The 15,331-nt window shown below is 38.1% G+C and overlaps 1 protein-coding gene across 1 annotated transcript in view; it reads left to right on the forward strand.

The window, feature by feature from the left end:
• The first annotated feature begins 255 nt into the window (after positions 1-255).
• The window catches only part of SNX2 (sorting nexin 2), a 56,411-nt gene continuing 41,335 nt past the window's right edge, over positions 256-15,331 (forward strand). The window contains exon 1 of the mRNA XM_049649091.1: positions 256-418. Within this exon, the coding sequence (XP_049505048.1) occupies positions 311-418 (108 nt within the window). The 5' untranslated portion in view covers positions 256-310. The remainder of the gene's footprint in view (positions 419-15,331) is intronic.

Raw genomic sequence — 15,331 nt, forward strand, 5'->3', positions numbered from 1 at the left:
CCGGTTTTAAAAGTGGCCCAGACTTGCTACGAAGGTGATGGTAATAAAAGTGCACGAGTCTTCCACCGACAGCACAGCAAGCGGGCGGTGAGAGGGGACGGCGACCCAGACGCGGAGGTGGACGGAGAGGCGGAGGGGCGGGGCTCAGCGCCGCGCTCAGGGGCGGGCGGCATCACGAGGCCGGGGCGGGGCCGCGAGGGGCGGGGCCGGGGGGCGGGGGAGCGAGGCGGCGAGCGCGCCAGCTTTGCCGTGCGTGCTCACGTGACAGGTCCGCGAGGCCCCGCTCGCGCAGTCGTCTGGACGAGCGAAGATGGCGGCGGAGAGGGAGCCTCCTCCGCTGGGGGACGGGAAGCCCACCGACTTTGAGGAGCTGGAAGACGGAGAAGACCTGTTCACCAGTACTGTGTCCACCCTAGAGGTGAGACCGCGTCGCCATGGGTGCTGCGCTCCGCTCCTGCCGCGCGTCTCACCTTTAGGTGCCTTTCCCCTGCCGGGACTTGTCCCTCCCCACCCCCCGGGTTTGCGGGGACCTGGTCGGGGCGACACCTGTGACGCGGGTCCGCCTCTGGTACCTGTCAGTGGGCTGGAGCGTGGCCTGGGCGGCCAGCCTCCCTCACGAGACCAGCCTGGCGGGCTGGGGGTCGACCTGATCCTTTGAGGGGCCGGGACCGGCCCGAACGTTGCAGCGCCCTTTCCCGGTTCAGCCGGCCTTCCTCGGTGTCATTTGCACCTCTTCTCCAAAGCCGAGGGTCTTGCCCTGAGTCCTGGTAAACCTTACCACCCTCCCGGGCGACCTCCGCAGCCCCCTTTGGAGAGGGGCTCGCTTTTCCTTTACCAAGGGAGGGTGTGCCCCTGGGAGGGGAGACCAGTGAACGGAGCGTTGAGTGGCCGTGGCTCTCCAGGGAGCTTGTGGATGCACTTTTCCCAGTCATGGCCCTTCATGGACTGCTAGTTCCCCTTGAGGGAGGTGCCTCTGTTTTGTATTGTTGAATGCACTTGACCGGTTTTGTCTTCTTTAGTTCTTAGACTTTTTAAGAATACGAGCGTTTATAAAATGCAAAGTTGAAGAGAGGGAGTAGTCCAGGAAAGTGCTGGTTTGGGTTTTCTGTTGTTTTTGTTTGTTTGTTTTATTTTTTTAAGTTGCCAGGAAGAAATAACCGGTCCTCACTCCCTTTTTCCTCTTTTCTCGCATGGTCAGCGGTCTCTGAAGTTGAGTGTTCCTGTTTTTGTCAGAGGAAACACTGTTAACTCTAATTGGCCTCCTAGATCCATTTCAGGTTTGAATTGCTTTGCATTTAAATGAAGTCACCCACACTTCATAGCCCAGTTTTAAGTGTGTGTGTGTGTGTGTGTGTGTGTGTGTGTGTGTGTGTATTAAAATGTAAGCAAATTGCCCAGGTTTGTTTACCTTAGGCTGTACTTCTTTATAAAGTGCTTTTGTAAGCTTTCTTGGCTCGTGCAACTCTACACCAAATCAATTGGAAATTACTGTAAAATGTCCATTATCTAAAACTCGGTTAGCTGAAACTTGGAACTTCGGGGAACCGTTTTCATCACTGACCATACTCTGCAAGTTGTATATACAGGTTCCCAGCCAAATCCCGCCTCCCCTTAGATTATATGCTTCTTGAGGCTGGGGATAGTGCCTTGATCATCTTTGTGTTCCTCACAAAATCCTGAACATTTGCATTTAGTAAATGTTTGCTGGATTTATTGTCAAAACCAGCATCTCCTAAGAATTAGTAAAAATTGCCTAGCAAAACAGATGAACCTTTGAGTTTATCTTTTTAACCCTTTATACGTACCATGTAGCTGGCTTAAAATGTATTGAGAGTTAGTGTCTATGCTGAATTCTAAGACCTGTATTTCCTTTGAGGACTATGAAGGTTTTCCACCAGCTAGGATCAAAAAACTACTGACCTACTGTGAACTAGAATTCTGTGAACGCTAAGCGTTCTGTTTAATTGAGGCTTTTCAGAGTTGAGTAGCAGGAGCTGTAAATTTCTATTTCCCATTTGGATGGGACTTTTACATAAGGTATTTGACTTTTTCAATAAAAGTCTACAGAAGTTTGAGTATGAATAAATTTATCTTGGTCGGTGCAATGTGAAAGTTGTAAACTTGGATTTGATTGTTAATCTAAACCCCTTATGTTATATAGACTCATTCAGGTTATTAGTTTTAAGGTAATATAACAGATTTGTAAAATCATAATCTTCCTTGCTTTCCAAACTGTTCTGGGGGGGATGGATCTATAGCAGTGTTTTTTAGTATACCTAAACTACTCTGAAGGAATGTTCTTTCTCAGCCCTCCACTTTTGTTTTCAAAAGTGCTTCTCAAACCTGAGAGTGTAGGGGAGACCATAGGGTTCTTGTTTGAAATGCAGATGCCTTCTCCTCACTGGAATCTGCGTGTTGAATGCTCAAGATCTTCAAACTTTATGCATAACTTACCTAGGGATATATATATACATATATAAAATTTATTGTCAAATTGGTTTCCGTACAACACCCAGTGCTCATCCCAACAGGTGCCCTCCTCAATGCCCATCACCCACCTAGGGATCTTGTTATAGTGCAAATTATGGTTCTGTAGGGCTGGGATAAGGCCATTATTATGCATTTTTAACACATTCCTCCTGGCATTGCTTCTGGTCCATAGACAATAAAAAGTTGCAAAGCCTCAGATGATTGTGATGCAGATCATCTACTTCGAATAGTTAACCTAAACTGTAAATTGAAAGTCAGATTTACAGATAAATGTATTTTAATTAAAGAAAAAGTAAGCATTTAAAAATTTATTTCTGTAGAAACTTGTTAAATTGATTGAAATTCATAGAAGTGGAAATCAAATTATAGACATTTTCGATGACAGTAAGCTTGTAATGACCGTACAATTTGGTGTATGATATTAGTCTATTTTTAACACAGTATTGGATTCCTTTCCTTTCACAATTAAGAACAGTCCCAGAAAGCCAAATTCAGTAAATGAAGCATATTTAAAAATTACAGTGTTTCTGTTGTGTTGTGACTGTGAAACAAGGAATTGGTGGAAGCTGGCATGGGGGCAGAAAATAGAATGAGAAGGGGAAAACATCTAGTGAAAGCTTTTTGGTACCAGAGAGCAAGGCTTTAAATTGTTTATGAATATTGCTTTTTCCTTAAATGATACAACCATAAGCTTAAAAGATGCTTCCCATAAAGAATCATGGAGAAAAAAGACAACACCTTTAAAAAAAAAAGTCAGGAAATATATACCTTTTCTCTATTTTATACAGCTGTATTGAAGTATAACTCATATACCATACATTTCACTCATTTAATGTGTACAATTTAATGGTTTTTACTATATTCACAGATATGTGCATCCATCACTACAGTTAGTTTTAGAACATGTTCATCACCTCAAAAAGAAACTATGGTTTTCAGCTATCACTCCTTGCCCCCATTTCCCAAATCTCTTAAACAACCACTAATTAAATTTTTGTCTCTATAAACTGTTCTGGACTTCTGTGAATGAAATCATATGTATTTTTTCATGACTGGCTTATTTCACTTAACATAATGTTTTCACAGTCTGTACTTCATTCCTTTATGGAATTGAATGAAATGGAATAATCCATTGTGTGGGTATACTACATTTTGTTTATCCATTCATCAGTTGATGGACATAGGGGTTGTTTCCACGTTCAGGTTGTTAATAATGCTGCAGTAGATATTGTACAAGTAGAATTACTGGGTCTTAGATTAACTTTACATTTAATCGTTTGAATAATTGCCAGACTGGTTTCCCAAAGTGGCTGCGCCATCTTACATTTCCACCAGCCATGTATGAGGGTACCAGTTTCTCCACAGCCTCACCAACACCCGTTATTATGACTTTTTTTTTTCCATTCTGTTTATCTTAATGGTTGTTAAATGCTATTTTTATGTGGTTTGATTGAATTGTTTTTGGTGACTAAAGATGTTGCAGATCTTTTCATGTGTTTGTTGGCCATTTGTATATCTTCTTTGGAGGAATGTCTCTTCAGATCCTTTGCTCATTTTTTAATTGAGTTGACTTTTACTGAGTTATAACAATTATTTACATATTCTAGATAGAAGTTCCTTATTAGATACATAATTTGCAGATGTTTTCTCCCACTTTCTTTGTTGTCTTGTCATGTTCTTGATGGTGTCCTTCTAAACACATTTTTTAAAAATTTGATGAAGTAAAATTTATTTTAAAAATTTTGTTTCTCATGCTTTTCACTGTCGCATCTAAGAATCCCCTGCCAAAGCTAAGGTCATGAAGATTTACATGTGTGTTTTCTTCTAAGAATTTTATGGTTTTGGCGCCTTTAAGTCCTTGATCCGTTTTGAGTTAATTTTTGTATATGTAATGAGGTAGGGACCACCTTTGTTCTTTTCCATTTGGCAATTCAATTGTCCCAGCACCATTTGTTGAAAAGATTATTCTTTCCCCCTATGAATGATAATTTGGCACCCTCGTTGAAAAAGACTTGACCATAGGTGCTCACACCTGGTTCTCAGACTAACCTCAGTCTAAATTTAGGTCAGTTGAAGTTAAGAAGAGGACGATAGTTTGCCCATGATAGGGATTATAGAGCATTTCAAATGAAATTTCGAGATGGGAGGCTCACAGGTCTTAAAATTCCTTTTCTCTAACCCCATGCTGCACTAAGTGTTTGGAAGACATCCTACTTGGTTGACTTCAGCAAATACTTGGGTATTTACCCTCTCCCGTACTATATGGATCATCATCAGAGTGCAAATATCAGCAACTACTGCAAATCTTTGAGGACAGAAAATCTCCAGTGGAGAAGAAGGAGGTGTACAGAAAACTCTGATACAGATTGTGATTTTATGGTCTGAAAACACAACCAGTTTTCACTGGAAGTACCACTGAAACATGGGGAGATTTTTATTCCTATCAATGTTCCTGACACATAGTAGATGAACACTAAATGCTTCTCTTGGCTGGGGAAAGCTCATTGAAGAGGTAATATTTAAGAGAGACCTCGAAGGGGTAATGAAATTTCAAAGTGGGAGAATAGCAAGGGTCACTTGAGGGTCAGTCCATATTCTAGGGAACCATAAAAAATTCAGAGTGGCTGAGTAGAGGATGTTACAAGTTTACTATGTGGTGAAATTGTGAAGGACTTTGGAGTAGGTGGGTGAGAGCTATGAAAAATTGTTATGGCAGTAACTTGATTATCTAGGAGGATTAATGTACTAGCAGTCTGAGGGATAAATTTGAGTGGGAGGTATTATTGATAACTCGATGAGTTGGAAGCTATTTTAAGTTTGAGGTTGAAGACCTGAAAAAGGAAAGCAAGTGCAAATAATAAAGGAGAAAAGGAAATTGATGCAACAATAGATGAAAAGCTAGACATCTAAAGACTTACAATGTCTCCCTCTCTTCAGGCGATTCTTAGACAAAGGAATTACAAGTTTTATTTGGGGCTACGTTACAGCAATTAAGAGAACATCAAGCAGCTAGAGATGCCCATGGGCTAGAAATGTTGTTTTGGGAATGTGTCATAAACTTACTGAATGATTACATTAAACCAGGCTGGACGTCTAGTCCCTGCCCTAAGGAATGAGTGTATAAACCATCAAAAGTCAATGTAATAAACCCAGCTCTGTGAACAAATGCCTGCAATACCAGATGTTACATGTGTAATTGAAATATGTATGTGCTACAAAATAGTATAGAAGACTAGAGTGACTTAATTACATAGAAATGATCTTTGAGATCTTGAAAATGGTTGGAATTATCAAAAGAAAATAAGAGTATGACAAGGGACTGTTGACAAAGACCTGCTCAGTTGGTATGTCTTGTACCTATGCAACAGGTAGTAGCAGTATATGTTTTCTTCTGTTTTCTGATCTCTAGGTAGGCCTCCAATTTTAAATGTACTAATTTTTCTGAAAATTTCTTTATGAATTACGTGTGTGTCAGAGCAAAAACATTTTGCAATCAGGTATGTTAAGGGGTGAGCACTGGAAATTATTAGAAAGATTTGTGAGCAGCCTGACTCTAGTTGACCACTTTCCCTTAAAGCTATTAAAGTGAGAGATTTTAGAATGAATTGTTTTTAGTGTCTGTTAAAAAATGTTGTTATACGAAGTTGCTTGCGGCAGAGTTGCTCACTTTGTTGTGCTTTTTTCTTAAAAAGAATGAAATTTGCCTTTACTGTTAATTTTACAAATACTCACTTTCCTATGATAAGTTGAACTGTTGTTTTTCCTGTGATGATAGTTTTTACTAGAGGCAAAATTTACCTCAGTTTAGTAAAGTGCATTTCCATCTCACTCAGGATAGAGACCACTTCCATCACCTAAAAAAATTCTCTCACATAGTTAACCCCTTCCCACTCCCAGTCTCTGGCAACCAGTGATGTCTTCTGTCTAGTTTTGTCTTTTTTTCAGAATGTCATATAGATTGAATCATACAGTATGAAATTTGGAGTCTAGCTTCTTTATTTAGTATCAAGTGTGAGACTCAGAGATGTTGCATAGATCAGTAGTTCAGTCCTTTTTATTTCTGAATTTAATTGTCTCACAGTTGATTGTTGTTGAAAGACAGTTGTGTTTCCAACTTCTGGCATTAATGAGTAAAGCCAATATAAACATTGATGTGCAAGTTTTTGTATGAACATAGTGTTCATTTCTTTTGGGTAATACTTAAGGATTGCCGGGTTGTATGGTAATTATGTTTTGACTTTGTAAGAAACTGCTGTACTTTCTGCCACAACGGTTTGAGGGAGGTGAAGTCACTTGCTTTTAGTCCCATGAGTTAATGACTGTAGTAATAATGTAATTCAAGACATATCCGTTAGGGCAGTGTTCTCTGAGTCTGAAAATTGTTAATCTATGGTTTCATTAAAACAGAAGCATGATGTTTCAATATAAAAGCATGTCAGTGTATTTCCTGGTGTCATAAAAGTTATTTTAATATAGAAATTTTATCCTTATTCCGAGAGTCACGTTTTATATGTATTACTGAGTGTTGGAATCTTGACAGCTAGCCCCAGGGAAACTTTTGTGCAGCTAGATTTGTCTGTTTTCATCTCTGGTCAAGTTTCTATTCATTTCATCTTTGAAATCTTATAAAATTATAGAAGAGTCAAAGGAGGGAAGGCAAGGAGGGAAGGGAAGGGAAAGAAAGCAAAGAAAGAAACTGTCAAGCTCTTTCCAAAGTAGATCTATCATTAATTACATTCCCATAGCAGTGAATGAGAATATGAGTTGTTCCACATCCTGTCTGCATTTATTAGTATCAGTTTTTCTTTTAGGTAGTGGTGAGCTTGAGACTGGCTTCTGTTGGCTTGAAAGAAGTGATTGTTAAATTTTCAGGGATTTGTAAGCTGGTTATTAAACACAGCCATTGTTAAAATTAAGTTATACAAACATATTTAAATGAATTATGTTAAAAATGACGGTAATAAGTATTCAAAACTTGTCACTTCCTAATTTCATTACTACTATTTATTATTTTTATGCTCTTGAGGTCATATATCTATTGTATTTTATGGTGCAAAGTACATATCTTCTCAAGTCCACTTTCAGGGAGGGGTAAGCAGCCACAGCAGGCACATTTATACCACACATCAGCAAAAGCTGTAAATCAGAGTCTTCTCCCCCAAAGACCTGGTTGCTAAGCATTAATCAGCACACTAGAGATTTTTAGCCATTCTTACAGGTTTCTACTGTTACCCTGTTGTAATTTTTTTTTTAATTTTTTTTTTTTAACGTTTATTTATTTTTGAGACAGAGAGAGACAGAGCATGAACGGGGGAGGGTCACAGAGAGAGGGAGACACAGAATCTGAAACAGGCTCCAGGCTCTGAGCTGTCAGAACAGAGCCTGACGCGGGGCTCGAACCCACCGACCGCAAGATCGTGACCTGAGCCGAAGTCGGACGCTTAACCGACCAAGCCACCCAGGTGCCCCCTGTTGTAATTTTAATATACAGTCTCTAATAGTGCTTTTGAGTGTCTTTTTATGTGCCTATTCACTGTCTGAAAATTATCTTTAGTGATGTCCTTCCTTTCACATCTTTTGCCCATTTAAAAATTTGAATTTCCTTATTGAGTTTTGAGAATTCTTCATGTATTCTAATTATGCATCCTTTGCAAGATAAATGTTTTGCAAATATTTTTTCCTACTCTGGCTTGTCTTTTTATGCTATTAACATTAGCTTTCACAGAGCAAAAGTTTATTACTTTGGTGAAGTTCAGGTTAGTTCTTTTGTTGTTGTTGATAGTACTTGGTATGTCACATAAGATATCCTTTCCTAACGCTAACCCAAGGCGACAAAGGTTTTACTTATGTTTCCTTCTAGAAGTTTTGTAATTTTTCTTTTACATTTTGGTGTAACAGGATTCATTATGAATTAATTTTCATGTGAGTTGAAGTGTCTAGTTTTTTGCATATAGATATCTAGTTGTTCCAGCACCATTTATTGGAAGATAATCATAGTGTTAAGGTTTGTTTTGTGGCTGAAAATATGGTCTTTTGTGGTAAATATTATGTTTGCACTTCAAAAGGATGTATGTAGTCAGATGTTGATGGGTGGAGTGTTCTATAATTGTTGGTCACGTTGGTTCGTTTTATTTTTCAAAATATACAACATCACCAATGAATCCCACATGCTTTAGGCTAAGTTAAAGAAGCTAGACTTAAAAAGTTTCTTGATGAGTTGTCTTTGCATCTTTGTCAAAGATCAGTTGAGCATATATATGTACATATATGTGTATGTCTATTTCTGGACTCCATTCTTTGTCACTGTTTATTGACTCTCCTTTTGCCAATTGTGTGCTGTCTTACTGTAACTAAGTCTTGAAATTAGCGAATGTGAATCCACTGACTTCTTTCAAAATTGTTTTGGTTCTTCGCCTTTTTTTGCCTTTCCATATAATTTTAAAAGCAACTTTTGACTTCTACCAAATAGGTCACCTGAGATTTTAATTGGGATTGTGATGAATCCATAGATTAGTTTGGGGGGAGTTAACATATTAACAGTATTGAACATTTAAGCATAAATGTACTATTTCTGTTTATTTAGGTTTATTTGATTTTTTCCATCAGTGTTTGTAGTTTTCAGCATACCAATCTAGTACATGTTGTGTGAGTTTTATACCTGCTTTGTGGTTTCTTTTACATTTGCTCATTGGTGGCATGTTGACCCTCTATCCAGCAAATGTGCTAAACACTCATTAGTTTTAGTAGCTTTTTTCTAGAGTCCTTGGGATTTTCATGTACATAATCATGCTATGATTAGAGTTTTATTTCTTTCTTTCCAATGTTTATGCCTTAATGTAATAACTAAGATTATCGGCATAATTTTGAATAGAAGTGGTAAAGTGGATATCATTTTCCTTTTTGTGAACTTAGAAGAAAAATATTCTTTCTCTCAAATATGTTATCTGTTAAGTTTTTCTTGTAGGTGTCCTTCATCAGGTTAAAGAAATTCTATTTATTTTCTGAAATTTTGTACTCATGAATGGATGCTGGTTTTGGCAAATTCTTTTTTTGCATTTAATAAGTTAATCATGTAGTTTTCTTCTTAGGTTAATGATGACATGGATTATGTTGATTGATTTTTTTAAAACATTGAATAAACCTTGCATTCCTGGGGTAAGCCCCGAAGTCATAAATGTGCTTACCCTTTTTATATGTTGCTGCATTCAGTTTGATAGCATTTGTTTCGGCTATTGTATCTGTCATGCTAGATATTTGTATAGTATTTTCTTTTAGTTACAATGACTTTGTTTGATTTTCGTACCAGAAATGCTGGTCTCATTAAAGGAATTGGAGAATGTTTATTTCTCTTCTATATTCTTGAAGAGGTTGTATGGATTAATCTTCTATCTTCTTTAAAGGTTGCTAGAACTCACTAGTGAAGTCACCTGAGCATGTAGTTTTGTTTTTGGAAGACTTTTAACTTCAAATTCATTATCTTTAGTAGATGCAGGACTGTTTCTTCTTGTTGAGCTTCTGTAGTATGTGTCTTTCAAGGAGTTTGTTCATTCAGTCTAGGTTGTGAAATAGGCATAAGGTTTTTCATAATACTCTTATTTTCCTGTGACAATGTCTGTGGGGTCTCTTGGTGATGCCTTTGCCTTTTCATTCCTAATATTCGTAATTTATGTCTTCTGTTTACTCATGTATTTTTTTGTTCATTTATTTTAATCTCTCTAGAGCATATCTTGGGATCTTTTCAAAGAATCATATTTTTTTTGCTTTCTTGATTTTTTTTTTCTATTGTTGGTAGAGGCTTCGATCATTGATTTGAAATTTGGTTGGTTTTTTGGGTTTTGTTTTTTTTGTTTTTTTGTTTTTTTTTTGAGTATTAGTAGTTAGCTGTATGTTTCTTTGTAAGCACTGCTTTAGTTGCATCCCACAAGTTTTGTTACTGTGTTTTGTTTTTATTCAATTTAAACTCTTCTCTACTTACCCTGGTGACTTACTCTTTGACCTATGGATTATTTAGACATGTGTTAATTTCCCAAATTAGGGAATTTTCTCAGTAGCTTTCTATTATTTCTAGTTTAATTTGATTATGGTCAGAGAATGTTTTATGATTTTAGTTCTTTTAAATTTGTTAAGGTTTGTCTTATGGCCTAGAATATGGTCTGTTACTGTGAATATTTTGTGTGCGCTTGAAAAGAATGTATATAATCTAATGTTACTGTTGGAGTGTTCTTTAAATGTTAAGTCAAGTTGGCTAAAGTATTTTCCAGCTCTCCTCTATGTTGCCTTATTACATACCTGTTCTATCCATTGCTGAGAGAAGAGTGCTGTAGTCTCCCAATATAATTGTAGACTTTAAATTTTTAATTTATATTTTCAGTTCAGTTTTTTCTTCATATTGAAGCTTTATTGTTAGACACATAGACATTTAGTATTGTTACGACTTTTTGGTAAATTGATGATCATTTTATCCTTTCATCCCCTCTTTATTGCTGATAATACTTTATTGCTGATAATACTACACTTGATCTTAGCCAAAAGGCTGAGAATCGATTGCTGATAATACTTCTTATTCAAAGTTTACTTTATCTGACGTTAATGTGGCACTCTGTCTCTGTTTTGATTGTTTGCATGATATATTTTTTCCATTCTTTTACTGTTAACTTACCTATTGTCTTTAAGTTACTTTTTTTTGTAGGGAGTATATTGTTGTGTATTGCTATTTTTATATCCAGTCTAGCTACCTCTGTCCTCTAATTGGTGTATTTAATGTAATTATTGGTGTGATTGGATTAGATCTGTTTGTTTTCTGTTTTTCCCTCTGTTTCTACCTCTGTTTCTCCCTTTCTCCCTTCTTTTGTATTATCTTGATGCTTGTAAGTATTTAATTTTAATTTATCTACTGGATTTTTTGCTTTATCTCCCCTTCCTCTAAGTATATAAATATACTTACATACATATGTATATAGAATATATATATACATATATGTGTATCTACATATATTTATAAAGAAGGTGGTTGCTGTAGGGATTACAAAATACATACCTAATGATTTATAGTCCAATTAGAGTTAATGTTATACTTATAAAAATAAAATGCAGATTCTTATGACCATTTACCTCCCTTTATATTAGTTTTCCCATGTATTATGTCTCTATACATTAAAAACCTTACCAATGTTTTAAGTTTTGCTTTCATAGTCATACACATTTTAAATAACTGAAGAGAAGGAAAATGGTCTATTATATTTCTCTAGTTAGTTACTGCTTCTGTAATTCTTACTGTATTCTTGAAGTTCCAAATCTTTGTTATTCATATCTGGTATCTTCTGGCTGAAGATTGTCTTTAAGGCCCTCCCCATTTTTTAGATCTATTTATTTCTTTTTTAAGAACTGGCCTGGTGATGGTAGATCCCTATAGTTTTCTTTCATTTGACAATATCTTTATTCCAACTTTGTTCCTGAAGAATATTTTTGCTGGATATGGAATTACGTTTACAATTCTTTTTTTTTTTTTTTAATTTTTTTTTAACGTTTATTTATTATTGAGAGACAGAAGCAGAGCATGAGCATGGGAGGGGCTGAGAGATGGGGAGACCTAGGATCCAAAGTAGGCTCCATGCTCTGAGCTGTCAGCATAGAGCTCAATGCGGGGCTCGAACTCACAAACCCAGAGATCATGACCTGAGCTGAAGTCGGACGCTTCACCGACTGAGCCACCCAGGCACCCCCGTTCCCCCCCCCCCCCCGCCCCCCCGCCAGCGCTGTGAAGACACTGTGCCACTGTCATGGTTTTCTTGATGAGAAATATGAAGTCTTTGTATCCCTAAATGGAAATTTTTTCTTTAGCTGTTTCAAGTTGTTTTTTTGTGTTTTTTTGTTTGTTTTAAGTAGACTTTACACTCAGCACAGAGCCCAGTGCGGGGCTTGAACTCATGACCTGAAATGAAGACCTGAGCTCAGATCAAGAGTTGGACACCTAACCTAACCAGCTGAGCTACCCAGGCACCCTTCAAGTTTTTTTATTTTTAATCTTTGGTTTTCAGCCACTTTTTATGATGTGGCTGGGTATGGTTTTCTCTGAAGCTGTCCTCTTAGAGTTAGCTTGTTCTCAAATCTGTAAATTTATGTCTTTGAACAAATATGTGAAGCTTTCAGCCATCATATCTTGAAATATTTTTGTGCACTTCTTTTTAGGATTTCAGTGACATGAGTGTTTGACCTTTTTTTTAATTTTTTTTTTCAACGTTTTTTATTTATTTTTGGGACAGAGAGAGAGGGAGACACAGAATCGGAAACAGGCTCCAGGCTCCGAGCCATCAGCCCAGAGCCTGACGCGGGGCTCGAACTCACAGACCGCGAGATCGTGACCTGGCTGAAGTCGGACGCTTAACCGACTGCACCACCCAGGCGCCCCAAGTGTTTGACTTTTTAATATTGTTTCACAGGTCCCTGAGGTTCTGCTTTCTTTTTTTCCCATTTTTTCTCTTGTCTTTTATTCAGATTGGTTATTTTCTAATGATCTGTCTTCATGTTTACTGATTTTTTTCCTGTCAAGAACTGTATAAAGTCTGAAATTTTATCATCCTTGTAAGCTAACACATTAACTTGTTTTATGGTTGCTGGAAGAAGACTTGATGAAGTACCTTTTTTTTTTTTTTTTTTTTTTTTTTTTGTTTTTTTAAAATTTTTTTTTGAGAGAGAGAGAGAGTGGTACAGAGTGTGAGCAGGGGAGGGACAGAGAGAGAGGGAGACACAGAATCCAAAGCAGGTTCCAGGCTCTGAGCTGTCAGCAGAGCCTGATTCCTGGCTGGAACCTGTGAACTGCAAAATCATGACCTGAGCCAAAGTCAGAAGCAAGTCGGAGGCTCAATCCGACTGAGCCACCCAGGCGCCACCCCCTTGATTAAGCACTTTTACTCCAAGCATAGCAAGCAGCATGAGTATCATGTTTGTGACAATTTCCCTTGCCTTTCTCTTGACAGGGTGGCGTGATGGGGTGTGGGGGGTGGGGTGGGGTGGGGGTGGTGTGGGGGCGGGGTGGAGGTTGATACTGCACCTGCCTTTGATCTGTGTCACAGCTGAAGAACTTGAGATTAGAGAACCCAAATCATTTATAATAGGCAGTAAGTGTGCCTGTTCTTTGCTCTAGAGGGGACATTGTATTATACCAGACAGTAAACAAATCTAGTCTTTGGAAAAGACACTGATTACCTTTTTTTTTCCAAGGCTGTTTCCCAGAAACATTGCCATCTATTAGAGTTGTAGCTGCCTGCATTGTCACACTCTTTTGCTCAACTTGGGCCACCCTTGCAGAAAAGCAGTGAAAGAAAAGAGAGAAAATACTGATGAAGATTTCTGGGTCCCCTTTTCCCCGTTCAGCTGGTTACACAAGTAAACTTTTTTCTTGGGGGTTTTAGATGCCAGTGCTCTCAGCACTGCTGCTTTAATGCACTTAAGCAACTGGGTCTGGCCTCAGGTCAGGGCCAAGAGAGACAACGGGGTAGGGATCTGAAGAAAAGGAAAAGAATTTTGCACCTACATTCTCTTGATAGCAGGGGCCCTGGTGTTATAGTCAGAAAATAAGAGTTTTCTTGGCATCATTGCTGTTCACACTGCTAGTATGGTTCTGCAGTTGGAGCCATTCTCAGGAAAAGTTAAAAGAGAAAAGAAGGGGGGGGAACCCATAAAATTCACCCTCACATTTTTGTCTCTTTCCCCAGTCTACCTGCCATTAGTTACTTTAAGTCTTTGTGCATTGTACTCTATCCAGAGATTTTAGTGTTAATCAGTGGGAGAGAAAGGGGTCTAGGGGGCTTCTTTAATGTTACTTGGGATCTTAAACACTACTTTTTAATTGAAGAGATACTAGCAACAACCTTGGAACTTATTATAGAAATGTTCAGCACGCTACTAGGTGATGACGTAGGGAGAAAAAAATAAACATTTATGAAAAATATTGAGGTCTTTACAATTGCGTATCTTGGAGAACTAGTTCTCATCACCCAGAACATGTGGTCCAGGCAAAGAAATCATCAAAGTTCCATCAGGTCCTCATTCACTGGCCGCTGTCTCCATACTCCTGTTCATCCCATGGAGAGGCAGGGGCAAAAATAAGTCCTCTCTCAGCCTTTAGTGAGTGACAGCTCCAGTTTAGTGTACAAGTTATATATAGGACCTTAGTGCTCATATCTTGCTCAATACAAGAATATCTTAGTTTTAATGAATATTGTCTGGAAGCTGAATCGTGTATAGGTGCCTACTTTTCTCATATAATGGCATACTATAAACATCTTTAGTGCCAGTGTGCTTCATTTTTTTAAATAGACTTTATTTGCTAAAACAGTTTTAAGTTCACAGCAAAATGGAGTGGAAGGTACAGAGGTTCCCCATATACTGCCCCTACACATGCATTATCCCTCATTGTCTGCATCCCCAACCACAGTGGTGAGGCATATGGTATGTTTGTTAGAATAGCGGAGTCTGCATTGTGGCATGGTAATCACCTAAAGTTTATAGTTGATGGTGTTTTACATGTTGTGGGTTTAGACAAGTGTGTAATGACACGATATGTATCCACCCTAATAGTGTTGTGTAGTTTAACAGTCCACAAATCCTGTGTACTCTGCCTCTTCATCCTGCCTTCCCCTCCTAACCTCCTGTCTTTATAGTTTTGCATTTTCCAGAGTATTCCATAGTTGGGATGATAGGATATATAATCTTTTTAGACTGGATTCTTTCACTTAGTAATATGCATTTAAGTTTTCTCTGTGTCTTTTCATGGCTAGATAGCTCATTTCCTTTTAGTGCTGAATAACATTCCATTGACTGGAAGGAAGCACCAGTTTAC

Source organism: Panthera uncia (assembly GCF_023721935.1).
Source record: "Panthera uncia isolate 11264 chromosome A1 unlocalized genomic scaffold, Puncia_PCG_1.0 HiC_scaffold_17, whole genome shotgun sequence".
Taxonomy (NCBI): Eukaryota; Metazoa; Chordata; class Mammalia; order Carnivora; family Felidae; genus Panthera; species Panthera uncia.